The 18061-nt window shown below is 38.8% G+C and overlaps 1 protein-coding gene across 1 annotated transcript in view; it reads right to left on the bottom strand.

The window, feature by feature from the left end:
- Positions 1–858: 858 nt before the first annotated feature.
- The window catches only part of LOC136826055 (nose resistant to fluoxetine protein 6-like), a 24909-nt gene continuing 7706 nt past the window's right edge, over positions 859–18061 (bottom strand). The window contains exons 8-18 of the mRNA XM_067082950.1: positions 17836–17944; positions 11527–11611; positions 10449–10553; positions 7606–7664; positions 6738–6921; positions 5809–5932; positions 5222–5321; positions 4769–4904; positions 3709–3904; positions 2610–2755; positions 859–1190 (exon numbers count right to left, since the gene is read on the bottom strand). Of these exons, the coding sequence (XP_066939051.1) occupies positions 1065–1190; positions 2610–2755; positions 3709–3904; positions 4769–4904; positions 5222–5321; positions 5809–5932; positions 6738–6921; positions 7606–7664; positions 10449–10553; positions 11527–11611; positions 17836–17944 (1370 nt within the window). The 3' untranslated portion in view covers positions 859–1064. The remainder of the gene's footprint in view (positions 1191–2609; positions 2756–3708; positions 3905–4768; positions 4905–5221; positions 5322–5808; positions 5933–6737; positions 6922–7605; positions 7665–10448; positions 10554–11526; positions 11612–17835; positions 17945–18061) is intronic.

The raw sequence follows: 18061 nt of genomic DNA, 5'->3' as shown, positions 1-18061 counted from the left end.
CCCTGAGTTAACCGAGTAACTCAGATTGAGTAACTCAGATATTCCCGAGTTAACTGAGTAACTCAGATTGAGTAACTCAGATAACCCTGAGTTAACCGAGTAACTCAGATTGAGTAACTCAGATATCCCCGAGTTAACCGAGTAACTCTGAGTTGACCAAGTAATTCAGATATCCTCAAGTTAACCAAGTAACTCAGATATCCCAGAGTTAACCAAGTAACTCAGATATCCTTGAGTTAACCAAGTAACTCAGAGATCCTTGAGTTAGCCAAGTAATTCAAATATCCCGAGTTAACCAAGGAACCACTGACTCGAGTATTTTCTGAGCTAGCCAAATGGCATCTTGGGTTACCTTGTACCTCCTGCCTAAACTAAGGGACCCTTTTGTGAGCAAAGAATTTCCAAAGTGAACCAAATGGCCACTTTGTTAACGAAGTAACTTGTGAGTCAACCAAGTCATTCTCAGTTGAGAAAGCAACTACTGAATGAAATATGCGCCTGATTTTGAAGTATCTTAAAACGTCACGAAGATCCTCTTGAAATCCCAAACGGAGGCAGAAAGGACTTGAAGCCTTAAGGGAACTAAGGTGAATGACTTATCCTACACTACAAATAAGTATTATTATTATTATTATTATTATTATTATTATTATTATTATTATTTGTTTGTATTATTATTATTATTATTATTATTATTATTATTATTATTATTATTATTATTATTATTATTATCCAGAAGATGAACCCTATTCATATGGAACAGGCCCACCAAAGCAGCCATTGACCTGAAATTCAAGCTTCCAAAGATTATGGTGTGCATTAGGAAGGAGTAAGAGAAGGTAAAGGGAAATGCGGAAAGAGGATATCTCATTTATTAAAAAAGAACAAATGAATTACTTAACCAGTAAATAGATAAAAATGTAATAAAATTCGGGGGAATAGCATTAGGGTAATATCGTACTGTATCTTCGCTTGAACTTTTGAAGCTCCGATTGCACGACATCCTCTGAGGGGAGGCTGTTCCACAGTCCGATTTCCTTCGCTCAAAACTGCCCTCCCGGTTGCTAACTCTTCTCTTTGTCTCTCCTCAAAAGCAGTTTTTCGAGACCCATGACGGGGGCTTCGGTGCAGAGGGAGAGGAGAACTGCGCCAATGCCAGACACGAAAAGGGCACCAACTGTCTGCAGGACCTGTGGAAGGAAACCAGAGATGACTCAGGGAGAATGTTGGTAAAAAGCACTGTCATCATCGTGATATTTACAGTATATATTCCCCTTCGGAGGTAGTGTCGTCAGTGCACTGTAGGCATTACTTAGGTTCTTTGCAGCGTCCCTTCGGCCCTTAGCTGTCCCCCCCCCCACCCTTTTCATTCGTTTTTATTGTACCTCCGTTCATAATCTCGCTTTTCCATCTTACTTCCAACCCTCTTCTAACAATTATTTCTTGGCTTATTCTATTCTATTGACAAGATTGTGAAGACTATATTAGTTTGTCTGTCATGTATTTGTGTAAAGATCGCCTCTCGTTTTCTTGTCAAATGCTCCACTAGCTAAATTTACTTATTTTCACTGAATTCCGATTGCAAATCTTACATCTGGGCTCTTAGTGAAAAGCTCGTATCATGTGGAGGCACGAAGCAGGTAGTTCGTGACGGCCATCAGGCAAACTGCGTCGTATACGGCTCTTTGTATCTCTTTTACTCATGCATCATACTGCAATTAACCCCAACATAAATTTGATATCAATATTTGAAATTAGTTATAAACATAGATGAATACAAACAGATATATACTGTGTATGTATATATATATATATATATATATATATATATATATATATATATATATATATATATATATACATATATATATATATATACATATATATATATATATATATATATATATATATATATATATATTGCCTGATAGCCGTCACGAACTACCTGCTTCGTGCCTCCACATGATACGAGCTTTTCACTAAGAGCCCAGATGTATGTGTGTTTTAATAGTCTTTTATGTGGTTTTATTACTGTTTAAACCAACTCCTAACATGATAGACACTTTGTACTTTCCGTAAGCATTAAGGAAATAGACCCCGTAGTTTTTTGCAGCGTCCTTCGGCCCCTAAATGCAACCCGTTTCATTCCTTTTGCTGTACCTCCTTTCATATTCTCCTTCTTCTGTCTTCCTTTCTGCCCTCTCCTAACAATTGTTTCATAGTGCAACTGCTTTCGGGTTTTCCTCCTGTTACCCCTTTCATACCTTTCTACTCTCAATTTACTTTTCAGCGCTGATTGACCTCATAGGTCCCAGTGCTGGGCCTTTGACCAAAATTCAAGTTCTATTCTATTCTTGAGGCAACAGGATACAGATGTCAATAAAGATTGTTTCATTTACAGAGACTCACTCATCCTGCTGACACACTCAGTTGTCTTGTAAGAATGATTCTTAGAACAAGAGTCCATATCCTGGAAAATCCATCGTGAATTGGTTGACCTAAGCTACGACTGTGGCACTTGACAGCTGACTGGTTTGATGGTGCCGCTGAAACACCCTACTTTGCCTCTTCTATTTGCAAAAGAGGAAGAAGTGGAACACAGCACCTACCTTGCTCAGGTGTGAGAAGTAAAGAGGGTAGAAGTCATTGTAGAGAAAGATGATCGTCTGGATAGGAATCGCCACCAGGAACATGCTGTAAGTCAGGCGACTCAGAGGTTGCCATGAGGGATGGGACAAGAAGCTATTGACGTAACCTGATGAATTGGTAAATGAACAGATGCATGAATAACGGGATGTAGGTTATAAAGTCAAGCACTGGATGGGCATTTTCAGCCATTCAGAGCTTCTGAAAACAGTGGGAAGAGGAAAGTGGAGTGTTCAAGCAACAAGGCAGAGAGATCCAGAGAAAAACTGAGACGAAGTGCAGGGATCTGAAGGTGACACTAGGAGGAACCCTAGAAGTTTCCATAAGAAGGAACGGTTAGAGAGTGAGAGGGGCTGAACAGCAGAATGGAGGAAAGGAGTAGCACAATGCTACAATAAAAGTCATTATATGATACAAAAGTTAATTGAACAATCACTGAAATTAAATATACATTTATTCACTGAAAGAGAAAAGGAAAACTATGTTAAGATCTTAAGAGAATCAGGTAGAAATTTATGGTCAATGGTCACATTAGACTTTCTCCTAATTTTGTTGTTCATCCGAGGTGGAATCTTCAAATTCATCTTCCAGCTAAATCATTTTGCAGCTGATGACCCCAAGTGAGTCTGATCCGTTAAAGGTAGAACCTTTAAACTTACATGATCTACTCAGTTGAGTGAAGAACTCATATATCTAAAATCAAAAGACACCACCCTACTTACGAAAGAGTTACATTCTGGGTGGCTGTTTGTATGTTGGATTGTTTGTAAGTTGGTTGCTGTACTTTTCATGCCTATTTAAGTACAGTATGATATAAAGTCAATACAGTACTGTATGTTTTTTCACCCTTATACACAATTCGCTGTACATACAGTACTGAATGTACAGAATAGGGGCACAAATCAAAATTGAACTTTTGGGTGGCAAAGGGGAGCGCTCTGAACACAATTTTAATTTGCCACCCCATTTGTTTGTATCTCTGAGTGTTCATAAGTTGAATGTTCGTAAGTAGGGTGGTGTCTATATAGTGCAAATTGAAATGAAAAGAACTCAGTTTTTTACCTCCATATCCATAATGGCACGCGAAGACTACCCAGACAAGAGCCAGCCCCCATGCAAGCCGATGCAGCGACGCATAGAAGATGCTGTCTGCCCAGTTGTACCCAGGGTATTTGCCAATCTGGTTGTAGTCATACATGCCAAAGATAACGGCTAGCCCAGTTGCCGTTGCTATCAACCACCCGAGAACAACATGCCACTGGAAGATCACAACTTGTTTGTTACTCTCAGCTTGGGATCAGTTCTTTGGGGATTCAAATGAACTCATAAAGGGATCTCTGGAGGCATTACTTTAGGTTCTTTGCAGCGACCTTTTGGCCACTAGCTGCAACCCCTTTCATTCCATTCATATTCTCTTTCTCCCATCTTCCTTTCCTCAACCTTCTAATAATTGATTCATAGTACACCTGCGAAGTTTTCCTCCTGTTATCCCTTTCATACCTTTTTGATGTCAATTTCCATTTCAGCGCTGAATGACCTCACAGGCCCCAGTGCTTGACCTTTGGCCTAAACCCTGTATTCCAGAAAAGGATCTGGCCATAAAGTTGAAATGTCACCTATGTACAGGGTGTCAAATGAACAAAAACGTTTTTCTTCAATTCAAGGCAAACTAGATATATTCAAAAGCATGTTATTTGAGCATTTTCGTAGCAATGCCCTTGACCAAGCTATAGTATAGTGCTTCTCACAATTAAGTTCAGTCTCCTACTTATTTAATATCTCCTTCTACGAAAATTTGCTTAAAGGCACTATAAACAGAATTGCTCTTTTATATGTTAGTGTACCTACCACATGAATGTAATTCAGCTCTTTAAAATACTCGTTAGTTTTACTGATCTTTCACAAATGATACAATGTCCTTGACGCTCACTATATATATTTAGATTTACACATATAAACATTCATCATATTTATACATTTGCTTGATACATAAACTGATCAAGTCATAGTTATTGGTCAATGAAGTTGAGGCCAAATAAACTGATTGATCTTTCTTCTCTCCATCTATTGCTCTTCATTCACTGAACTGTATCTTATTTCAAAATATCTTAAAATACATTACCATTTCCAACTTGACTTTCTTCTTGTCATCTCTTCGGAAAAGGATTCCGAGACCCATCCCGGCCAGGTAAGGCTGCGCTCTGCACCAGGAAGCCATGTACACCTCCTTATTATATTTATAAGACATGTCCATGTCCCTGGGTACATAAAAAGAGAGCATAACTTATGGAGTACCAAGAGACTTTTTAGAGGACCCCCTTGCCATAGGACAGAGGTTTTCCCCCAGGGGAGCCTGAATCCCCGCGGTTCACAGAAGATTTTCATAGTGCCTCTTCGACATAGGTTCCCACAGAACAAGAGTAAGATGTTCAAGAGCAACCCATTAATAAATTTATTACATTTGAAAGTTATTGACAAAAGGGAACGTGGCATAAATATTCTTTTTTCTCCAAATCAGCAGTGTGGCCTATGCTAAAACTCAAAACACTAGGAAAGAATAACAATATACACTCACATTAAACTCATTATTCCAGTAGGAATCAACTTGTCAATTCCGGTAATAATCCCAGGGATGAGAACTGAGATGAACACCAAGACACCAAGCCAGACCAAACCTGAGAGTATTTAACAATGTGACAGAATTTGTATCAAATTATCATTAGTCAGAATCCTCATAACCTTTTAAACCGATATTTTTTTTTACCCTTGGCATTCTTGGAAAAATTATGGAAAGCATTAGAAATTTTAAATGAAATGCGAGGAACATTCATAAGCTCTTTTACCCTGGACATTCTTAGAAAAACTATGGAATGCTCCAGATATCTTTAGTGAAAATGTGGGGAACCTTCGCAAACTTTTTTACCCTGGGCAGTCTCAGAAAAATTATGGAGCACCAGACATTTCCAATGGGATGTGGGGAACCTTCATAAACGGCTGTGGATCCAAGGCATAGATGAAATTTGGCCAGCCTCCTTTACAGTTCTGTGTCCTTGTATGCACGAGAGACTGACTTTGACTGTGACAAAATGTCGGTTAGTTTGAACAACTGGATAGTTATTGTAAGTGCTATTTGTTTTTATAGGCTAGTTGCTCATTACTCACCTACAATATTTAGTGTCCTTTTGGTAACCCGAAACCATTCTCCCCATAAGAACGGAAACAAAATCAGAGGGGTAACGAGGAATATTTGGAAATCTACTGCTGTGTACCAACAGACTCCTAGACACTGTAATGGGAGAAAGAATTTTGTGAGATTTCATAGACAAGTTTACCATTTACAACAAATTACATAAGCTACGCTTAAGTATTTTTCCCTATACTATTGATTCTGTAAGTTTTTAAGATATTTCATATACTTTGAAAGTTTTAAACTCAGTTTCTAAGTAGGTAGTCATGTCAAGTACTATTTTAACATAAGCCGAGGATGCAAACACAGCTCAATGAACAGTCCATATCATGTGATAGTTTTCACTCAAAGCATTGCTGTTGAAATAACTGGGTAAAATTCTAGTATTTTCTAATATTTTCTGACATATTTCGACCTTTCCCAGCTCGCCCTTTGGTCACTTCAGTATAAATTAACTATGTGACTCAGATGTTTCAGCTAGTTCTGAGAAATCCACTGTTCCTTCGTTTACCTAAGCCGTGAATCATGTACCAGGTGGTTAGGGCAGGCAATCTCACTCCGAAAGAAACCAGTAATACTAACAAACACATCACAGACACCTTGAATACAAGTCAGTCACCTATAGGTTGTATTAACCAGTACTTCATACAATTATCTAACACTTGCCAAAAGTTTGTGTCCGCTTACAGTGGCTGACTTGTTTGTGATATGTTTGCGATACGTTACCGATATGTATTTATCACATGCTTTAATACAGTGTGGAGACCCTTAGTGGAAAAAGGCATAATAGCTAAAATAAAAAAGAAGTGAACATCCCAACTTGCAGCGATGAAAGAATGTTTATTGAACCTTACATGTACATAGCAATACTGTATAATAGAAGTTTAGATCAGGTCAAGCTCACCGATGTTGGGCTGTCTGTAGCGATGAAGAAGTTTGTGATGAAGAGTGCATCTCTCCACCAGTAGTTCTGGCAAGCCTCCTGAAGAGAGTATTTTCCCTTCAACCATAAGGCATTGGGTCCGTAGGATAAGTACTCGGTGAAAGTGGCCAGAAATCCACACAGAACTAGGATGGGCACTGCCAGCCTGAGATTAAGAAGTAGAAACATGATTTCCCTTGCAATAATTCTGGAAGGATTGTACAAAAGAACCAGAGTTTTCTTGAGATTTCTTTGAACACCTTTAGAAGGACCTGGTATAAAAGAACTTGGTTTTTCTTGAATTGACTTGGGATAATGGAACCTGATACTCTTAGAAGGACCTGTTGAAAAGAACCTCGTTCCTCTTGGAATGACTTAGGATAATGGAACCTGACATTTTCTAGGGATAATTTTGGAAGGACCTGTTGAAAAAACCTGATTTCTCTTGGAATGACTTGGGATAATGGAACCTGATACTTTTGAAAGAACCCGTTGAACAGAACCTGATTTCCCTTAGAATAGTTCTGGAAAGATTGTCAAAAATAATCTGAGTGTTCTTTATATTTCTTGGAATACTTTTAGAAGGACCTGGTATAAAAAGAACCTGGTTTCTCTTGGAATTCCGTGGGACAATGGAACCTGATATTTCTTGCCATGCTTTCGGAAAGACCTGCATAAAGGAACTTGATTAATTTAGGGATACCAGTGGAAATAAAGTACTTGACTTCTTATGGAATATTTTTGGGGGGACTTGGGATGTTAGAGCCTGATACTTTAGAGAGAGAGAGAGAGAGACAGAGAGAGAGAGAGAGAGAGAGAGAGAGAGAGAGAGAGAGAGAAATAACTTTACCGAATGTATCTGTGGACGTAGAAAACGAGAAGATTGACTTTTCCGGAACGTTTCCTTTCCTATGAAAAGAAAGAAAACAGAATTATGACTTTTTCCTGAAATTATTATTCGTATGATTTCTGTCTTCAAGTGTGTTACATTTCTAGTATCTTTTTATCCTTTAAATTTAGTCTAGGTTTTTAATTTTTTTCCTCAGTTCATGTTAACGTGATTTTCTGCCCAGGATTCTAAATAATACTTGTCCTCAGAAATCATCAAAGAATATTTACACCCACGAAACAACACACTCCCTCCCCACACACGCAGACAAGTCCCAGTCGATTCCTGGTCCCCTTTTCCTGCCGAGAGCGACCAGGTTTACTGAACAGCAGCACCAGTAAGCAGTAAATGTTTAGCCTCGCTGTTGAACTTCTCAGTTCCAGATTTCCTTTATTCCTCACAATATTGGACTGAGAAACAGCCTCCCTTCAGAGGGTGTCGTGCAATTGCAACTTCTTCACAAGTTCAAGCGAAGATACAGTGCATTGCTACCCTAATACTATTTTCCTTGCATTTAAATACGTTTCTATCTATTTAGATATTTATTTATTTATTTTTCTTAGTTAATAAGTGATATCTCTTCTTTCTGTATTTCCACTTACCTCATCTTGCTTCTTCCTAATGAACACCTTCATATTCTTTGGAAGCTTGAACTTCAAGTCAATGGCCCCTTTGCTGGGTTTGGTCCACATATGGATAGGGTTCATTACAATAATAATAATATTGTTGAATATAATGGCTGTATTTTGCGAATTGATTTTACACTGAGTCTTCTCAATTCTTCTAATAATTCGCTTTTCCTGCACATCAATATTAGTCAATAATTGTCCAATGTTCATATTTCGATGGATGAAACAGCGTATTTCTTACAGCAGAAATTCTTTATTTTAAAGTATTACAGCAGGTTACTGAAGCCTGGGCCGTAAATCCATAGATTCCCCTGATGGTATTTCTTCTTTTTTTTCTTTTTCTGACGTCTGTCTGGTATTTTCAGTACTTTTTCAGTCGACATATTTCGTCCAGCTCGATGGTCATCTTCTGGGCGTTGGGATGAGTCTGGAGACACAGGGCGCTCGTGGTTATATATATATATATATATATATATATATATATATATATATATATATATATATATATATATATATATATATATATATATATATATATATATATATATATATATATCTATATATATATATATATATATACAGGGGTCTCAGATCAGGTCGATTTTTCATTGGCTGCCTGAGGCGATTCTCCTCAGGCGACATCTCCTCTCGCGCGGTGATGGTTGTATGCGCTCTTGCGGGCGTGTGCTGAAGTGCAAGTTAATGAGTGTATTATTCAGGGGGTTGCTGCCCGCGGATGGACGTTCCTGATTGGTTCACTCATCCAGGGTGCCAGTAGGTGCTGCCCTTAGCACCGATGTCAGGAGGAGGAAGGTCTTCTGTGTAGTATTGAGACTCGGCTTCTCTCTCCTGATGTATAGGGCCTCCAGGAGGCGGAGGCGGCGATGGTCGGCCGCTTGATCTATTTTCTCGATGTTGGGGATCATGTCATTCCTTTTTATTCTCAGGTTATGAGCAGTTCTGGTGTGATTAAAAATGGCACCCTCTTGGGCATGACAGGAGATCCTCTTGGAGAAACGCATGGTAGTCATGCCGACGTAAGAGCCGAGGCACTCTCAGACGGGGAATTTGTATCGGTAGACCACGTTTGTTTTCTTCAAGGGATCCTGCTTGAGAGGGGCCAGGTTATTTCTCATCACCAGGCTGCTGGTTTTCTTATTCCTGTAGAATATGATGAGTTTAATTTTCTTACTGGTATCGGACCGGCTGACGTTACCTTCAATGATGGTCCTAAGGGCACGTTCGGCTTCCTTATATCCTTTTTGGAATTTTCCTTGGTTGAAAAGTTTGGTGTCATCAGAGGTGTCCGGGCGAGGTTCCTGGTGGTACCATCTGTTCATGGCTCCTCTAATGCCCTCGCCTACCTCCCGATTCATGGGTCCATTATCGATGGGGATCTGGGCAGCACGTTCCAGCTCTCCATGGGTGTCAGTCCAGGAGGAGCAGTGCGAGAGAGCTCTTTTGATGGAGTAATAATAATAATAATAATAATAATAATAATAATAATAATAATAATAATAATAATAAGGGAGGGGACCTTCTCTGAGGGCAGTTGCATTAAAAATTATAGCTGTTTCCACGGCGTTTGATTTATAGTCTTCTCTATTTTTCTTATTATCTTTTTTCCTCAGCCTGTAGCTGGTAGATCAGGTTTGCCAAGGACATGCAAAGATTTCTGTTTTCTTAGGTTTATTTTCTCTGACGTTTCAAACGCGCTCTGGCCTTTATTTTCAAAGTGTGAATGGAATTGCGTGCAGGTTACAAGGGTATAAACAGCAAGCGGCGATGTACAGTTGTCAGGTCGGTTATTCAGCTGCGTTTTGGTTGGTCCTAGGTTGGGAGTGGCTGTTATCCCGGACTATAAGTTGTTCAGGTAATCTTTCTCTTTCTATCACACCTCCCCTTTCTCTCTCTCTCTCTCTCTCTCTCTCTCTCTCTCTCTCTCTCTCTCTCTCTCTCTCTCTCTCTCTCTCTCGCCAGTAGCCGGCGTCGGTAGTTTCTTAAATTTCTCCGTATGATGGTAGGTGGAAATTTGGTTTCCTTATAGAAGAATAGAGAAGACTCTGTATAAATAATAATAATAATAATAATAATAATAATAATAATAATAATAATAATAATAATAATAATAGTGAGTCAGCAAAAGAGACAGCAGCAAAGTCACCATGAACTCACCTTCAGAAGGCCATAGGCCACCAAGAGGCCGCTCATGAAGAAGAAGCTGTCTACAGATGGGTATCCATTCATCATGATTTGGTTGAGCCAATGTCCGTTGAAAATCTGTTGAGTAAAATAAGCCATTCACATCTGCAAGACAAGTCACAGACACAGGTTGGCCCTTGTTGCATACATATCACAGACATGTTGAAAACAAGTCAACGACCTTATGATGTAGACACTTTTTGCATACATATCACAGACATGTTGAAAACAAGTCAACGACCTTAAATTTTGGCTCTTGCTTCGTACATATTACAGACATGTTGAAAACAAGTCAACGACCTTAAGATGTTGGAACTTGCTGCATACATATCACAGCCGATCTTCAGTGGGGAACAGACCTTTGGCAGACGTTGGATAATCGTGCGGAGCATTGATTACGACTACAAACAAGTCGTTGACTTGTATTCAACATGTTTGTGATGTGTGTGCAATAAGTTGGTAACATGTGTGTCTGACGTGGTTGTACTGAAAACACTGGAAGGTTTGATGCTTTATGAGCAAAGCCCATAACTCTCATTTGAAATGTTTGTCGAGCTATTTTTGTTTGGAAAATCCTTTTCAAATACCATGTAGTTTTTAGACAACATGCAACAATGAAATGTATGAAAATGTATAAAGAATCTATCTATGACAATGAAATGTTCCTCTTGTTGGACAACAAAAGGAAATAGGTTTTAAAACACAATGATTTAAATTATTATTCAGAAGAACCTTATTCATATGGAACAAGCCCACCACAGGGGCCACTGACTTGAAGTTCAGACTTCCAAAGACTATGGTGTTCATTAGGAAGAAGTAAGAGGAGGTACAGGGAAATACGAAGAGAAGAGATCTCACTTATTAAAAAGGAAATTAATAAACTAATAAAAAGAAAAAAATGTATTGAAATGCAAGGAAAATAGCATTGCATCTTCAGTTGAACTTTAGAAGTAAAAGAAAAAATTTGATTATGTGAGGATAATTAATTAATTATTCTTCAGAAAACATGGACAGAATAACTTAGAAATAAAGAGGAAAGATCCTTACTTACATTAGGAATGGATGCTATGTTACCCTCCACGACGAGGACCATCATATACTGATGACACCAAACGACCCACGTCATTGATAGCACCCTAGTTATAGGGATACAAGTCATTAATAGCACCCTAGTGATGAAGATACGAGTCAGTGATAGCACCCTAATGACGAAGATACAAGTCACTATAGCACCCTAGTGATGAAGATACAAGCCATTGATGGTACCCTAATGATGAAGATAAAAGTCAGTGATAGCACCCTAGTGATAAGATAAAAGACAGTTATAGCACCCTAATGATGAACAAGTCAGTGATATCACCCAAGTGATGAAGATACAAGTCAGTGATGGCATCCTAGTTATGAAGATACAAATCACTGATAGCACCATAGTGATGAAGATACAATTCAGCAATAGCACTCTAATGATGAGGATACAAGTAATGTTGCAACCTAGAGATAAAGATACAATTCAGTGATAGCACCCTAGTGATGAAGATACAAGTCATTGATAGCAACATAGTGATGAAGATACAAGTCACTAATAGCACCCTAGTGATGAAGATACAAGGCACTGATAGCACCTTAGTGATGAAGATACAAGTCAGTGAGAGGACCCTAGTGATGAACATATAAGTCAGTGATAGTATGCTAGTGATGAAGATACAACTGAGTAATAGCACCCTAGTGATGAAGATACAGGTGAGTGACAGCACCCTAGTGATGAAGATACGAGTCATTGATAGCACCCAAGTGATGAAGATATAAGTCACTGATAGACCCTAGTGATGAAGATACAAGTCATTAATAGAACCCTAGTGATGAAGATACAATTTTTTGTGGCAAACTAGTGATGAAGATAAAAGTCAGTGATAGCACTCTTGTGATGAATATACAAGTCGGTGATATCACCCTAGTAATGAAGTTTCAAGTCAGTGATAGCACCCTTCTGATGAAGATACTGTATAAGTCAGTTATATTACACTAGTGATGAAGTTACACGTCTTTGATACCACCCTAGTGATGAAGATACAAGTCATTGCTAGGACCCTAGTGATGAAGATAAAAGTCATCGATAGGACCCTAATGATGAAGATACAATTCATTGATAGCACCCTAGTAAAGAAGATACAAGTTATGATAGCATCCTAGTGTTGAAGATACAAGTCAGTGATAACACACTAGTGATGAAGATGCAAGACAGTGATAGCACATTAGTGACGAAAATACAGTCATTGATGACATACTAGTGATGAAGCTACAAGTCAGTAATAGTACCCGAATGGTGAAGATACAGGTCAGTGATAGCACCCTAGTCATGAAGATACAAGTCAGTGATAACAACCTAGTCATGAAGATACAACCTAGTCATGCAGATACCTGCCACTGGAAACACCCTACTGATGTAGATACAAGTCAGTAATAGTACCCTTTTGATGAATATACGAGTCATTGATAGCACCCTAATGAGGAAGATATAAATTAGTTTTAGCACCATGGCGATGAAGATACAAGTAATAGATAGCACCTTAGTGATAAAGATACAAGCTAGTGAAAATACTTTAGTGATGAAAATACAGTTAAGTGATAGCAACCTATTGATACAGATACGAGTCAGTGATAGCTTTCTAGTGATGAAGACACAAGTCAATGATAGTACCCTTTTGAGGATTGATATAAATCAGTGATAGCACCCTAGTGATGAAGATACAAGTCATTGATAGGACCCAAGTGATGAAGATACAAGTCACTGATAGGACCCAAGTGATGAAGATACAAGTCGTTGACAGCATCTTAGTGATGTAGATACAAGTCAGTGCTATGACCGTAGTGATGAAAATACATATTATTGAAGGACACTAGTGATGAAGACACAAGCCATTGATAGGACCCTAGTGATGAAGATACAAGTCATTAATATCATCCTAGTGATGAATATACAATCAGTCAGTGATAGGACCCAAGTGATGAAGATAAAAATCATTCATAGGAACCTAGTGATTAAGATACAAGTAATTTGTAGGACCCCCTAGTGATGAAGATATAAGTAATTGATAGCACTGTAGTGATGAAGATACAAGGTAGTGATAGTACCCTTGTGATGCAGATACATGTCAGTGATAGCACCCTAGTAGTGAAGATACAAGCCATTTATGACACCCTAGTGATGAAGATGCAAGTCAATGATAGCACCCTACCCTAGTGATGAAGATAAAGTCAGTGATAGCACCCTATTGATGAAAGATACAAGTCACTGATAGCACCCTAGTGATGAAAATACAAATCATTGATAGCACCCTAGTGATGTAGATACAAGTCAGTTATAGCACTCTTATGATGAAGATACAAATCAGTGATAGCACCATTGTATGAAGGTACAGGTCGGTGATATCACCCTAGGGATGAAAATACACGTCAGTGATAGCACCCTAGTAATGAAGTTACAAGTCATTGACAGTTCCCTGGTGATGAAGATATGTTATTGATAGGACCACAGTGATGAAGATACAAGTCTTTAGTAGCACCCTAGTGATGAAGATATGTTATTGATAGTTCCCTAGTGATGAAGATACAAGTAGTTGACCGGACCCCTAGTGATGAAGATACAAGTCATTGGTAGTGCCCTAGTGACGAAGGTACAAGTCAGTGATAGCACCATAGTGATAAAGATACAAACCATTGATTGTCCCCTAGTGATGAAAATACAATTCAGTGATAGCACCCAAGTAATGGAGATGCAAATCATTGATGGCACCTTAGTGATGAAGATACAAGTCTGTGATAAAAACCTAATGACTAAGTTACAAGTCAGTGATGGCACCCTAGTAATGACTATGCAAGTCGGTGATAGCACCCTAGTCATGAAGATGCAAGTCATTAATAGCACCCTATTGATAAAGATAAAAGTTAGTAATAGTACCCTAGTGATGAGGATACCAGTCATTGATAGCACCCTCCTGAGGAAGGTATAAATCAGTGATAGTACCCTTGCAATGAAGATACAAATAATTGATAGCAACCTTCTGATAACACTACAAGTCACTGATAGCACCCTAGTGATGACGATGTGTCAGTGATAGCACCCTAGTGATGAGGATACAAGTCACTGATAACACCATAGTGATGAACGTACAAGTCAGTGATAGCACTTTACTGATGAAGATACAAGTCATTGATGGCACCCTATTGATTAAGATACAGGTCAGTAATAGCAAACTAATGATGACAATACAAGTCAGTGATAGGACCCTGGTGATGAAGATATGTCAAGTCAGTAATAACACCCGTGCGATAAAGATACAAGTCGGGTATATCACCCTAGTAATAAAGTTACAAGTCAGTAATAGCACCCTTCTGATGAAGATGCAAGTCACTTATATTACCCTTGCGATGAAGTCACAGGTCTTTGATATCACCCTAGTGATGAAGATAGAAGTCATTGATAGGACCCTAATGATAAAGATACAATTCATTGATAACACCATAGTAATGAAGGTACAAGTTATGATAGCACCCAAGTGATGAAGATACAAATCAGAGATAGCTCCCTAGTAATAAATGTAAAAGTCAGTGATTGTATCCCAGTGATGAAGATACTGGTTATTGATAGCACCCTGTAAGTGAATATAGAAGTCAGTGATATTTCCCTAGTGATGAAGGCACAAATCAGTGATAGCACCCTAGTGATGAATTGATAGTACCCTTGTGATAAAGATACAAGTAATTAATTGGACCCTAGTAATGATAATACAAGTCATTAATAGCACCCTAGTGATGAAGATACAAGTCGCTGATATTACCTGAGTAATGATGATACAAGTCATTGATAGCACCCTAGTGATGATCATACAAGTCACTGATATTACCCTAGTGGTGAAGATGCAAGTCACTGATAGCCCCCTAGTGATGGAGATACAAGTCATTGATAGCACCCTAGTGGAGATAAAAGTCAGTTATAGTGCCCTAGTGATGAAGATAAAAGTCAGTGATAGCCTCCTAGTGATGAAGGTACAAGTCAGTGATAGCACCCTAATGATGACGATGCAAGTCATTGATGATACCTTTGTGATGAAGATAAAAGTTATTGATAGCACCCTAGTGCTGAAGATACAATTCACTGATAACACCTTACTGATGAAGATACAAGTAATTGATAGCACCCTTGTGATGAAGATACATGTCAGTGATAGTACTATTGTGAAGAAGATGCAAGTCATTGATAGGTACCTAGTGATGAAGATATTGGTCACTGATATTTCCTGTGATGAAGATATAGGTCACCGATAGCTCCCTAGTGATAAGATACCCAAGTCAGTGATGGCACTCTAGTGATGAAGATATAAGTATTGATTATACCCTAATGAAGAAGATACAGTACAAGTCATTCATAGCACCCTAGTGATAAAGATACAAGTCAGTGATAGCACCCTTGTCATGAAGATACATGTCGCTGATAGCAAACTAATGTTGAAGATGCAAGGCATTGATAGCACCATAGTGATGAAGAAACAAGTCACTGATAGCTCCTTATTGATGAAGATACAAGTCATTGATAGGCCCCTAGTGATGAAGATAAAATCATTGATAGGACCCTAGTGATAAAGATACAATTCATTGATAACACCCTAGTAATGAAGGTACAAGTTATGGTAGCACCCTAGTGTTGAAGATACAAGTCAGTGATAACAAACTAGTAATGAAGATGCCTTAAGACAGTAATAGCACACTAATGATGAAGATACAAGTCATTGATGGTACCCTAGTGATGAAGCTACAAGTCAGTAATACCATCCTAATGGTGAAGATACAGGTCAGTGATAGCACCCTAGTCATGAAGGTACAAGTCAGTGATAACAACCTAGTCATGAAGATACATGTCATTGATGGCAAAGTATTGATGAAGATACAAGTCAGTAATAGTACCGTTTTGATGAAGATACGAGTCATTGATAGCACCATAATGAGGAAGATATAAATTAGTTATAGGACCATGGTGATGAAGATACAAGTAACTGATAGCACCCTAGTGATGATGATACAAGCTAGTGATAGTACTTCAGTAATGAAAATACAGTTAAGTGATAACACCCTAGTGATACAGATACAAGTCATTGATAGCTTCCTACTGATGAAGACACAAGTCAGCGATAGTACCCTAATGAGGATTGATATAAATCAGTGATAGCACCCTAGTGATGAAGATACAAGTCATTGATAGGACCCTAGTGATAAAGATACAAGTCATTGATAGCCCCTAGTGATGTAGATACAAGTCAGTGCTGTGACCGTAGTGATGAAAGTACAAATTATTAAAGGACAGTAATGATGAAGATAGAAGTGATAGTATCCTAGTGATGAATATACAAGTTATTGATAGCACCCTATTGGTGAACATAGAAGTCAGTGATAGTCTCCTAGTGATGAAGGTGCAGGTCACTGATAGTATCCTAGTGATAAAGATACAAGTCAGTGATAGTACCCTTGTGATGAAGATACAGGTCATTGATAGCTAACTAGTGACGGAGATACAGGTCACTGATAAGCAACCTAGTGTTGAAGATACAAGTAACTGATTGTGCCCTTGTGATGAAGACACAAGTCTGTGGTAGCACCCTAGTGTTGAAAATACAAGTCATTGATAGCGTCCTTGTGATGAAGACACAAGTCAGTGGTAGCACCTTAATGATGAAGAAACAAGTCACTGATAGCTCCCTGGTGATAAAGATACAAGTCAGTGATTGCACCCTTGTGCTGAAGATGCAAGTCATTGATAGCTACTTAGTGATGAAGATACGGGGTCATTAATAGCTCCCAAGTGATGAAGATACTCGTCAGTGATACTCCCTAGTGATGAAGAGACAAGTAACTGATGGCACCCTAGTGATGAAGATACAAGTTAGTGAAGCACCCTTGTGATGAAGATACAAGTCTGTGATAGCACCCTAGTGATGAAGATACAAGTCATTGACAGCACCCTAGTGGTAAAGATGCAAGTCATTTATAGCACCATAGTGATGAAGATACATGTTAGTGATAGCACCCTTGTGATGAAGAGACAAGTCGGTGATAGCACCTTAGTGGTGAAGATGCCATCCTTTTAATAAGACCAAAATGATGAGGATTTAAATACTCCAGATCTCCATACAAATGGAAGCATGACAAACACATAATGGTAAAGTAACAAATAATAAATTAAGTAAAATCAGTCAGTTGCCCCATGGGATTCCTAACACATCCTTGGACGGACGCTCATGGGACGTCTGAGGAGCTCCATGGGATTCCTCAGATATCCCATGGGCGTCCAACCATTTCTTCCACTAACCTCATTCCGTAGAGGCAAGTAATGGCCTCCTTACTCTCAGCAGTGTTGATGTGGAACATCTTCTGCAGATTCGTCGTAGGAGAAAACGCCAGCAGATACTTCAGAGGACCTGTGGGTCATATTTCTTTACTTGCTTTTGATCTATGAAATTTTTAGGCTGTCAAGACAAGCACTTGGGTTGCGGGGCGCCGGGGGCTGGCTGGCACCTTCGGCCATTCAGTGACTA

Source organism: Macrobrachium rosenbergii, chromosome 40 (assembly GCF_040412425.1).
Source record: "Macrobrachium rosenbergii isolate ZJJX-2024 chromosome 40, ASM4041242v1, whole genome shotgun sequence".
Classification (NCBI taxonomy): Eukaryota; Metazoa; Arthropoda; class Malacostraca; order Decapoda; family Palaemonidae; genus Macrobrachium; species Macrobrachium rosenbergii.
The sequence above is the reverse complement of the archived record's forward strand: the minus strand, read 5'-3'. Positions and strand labels throughout refer to the sequence as shown.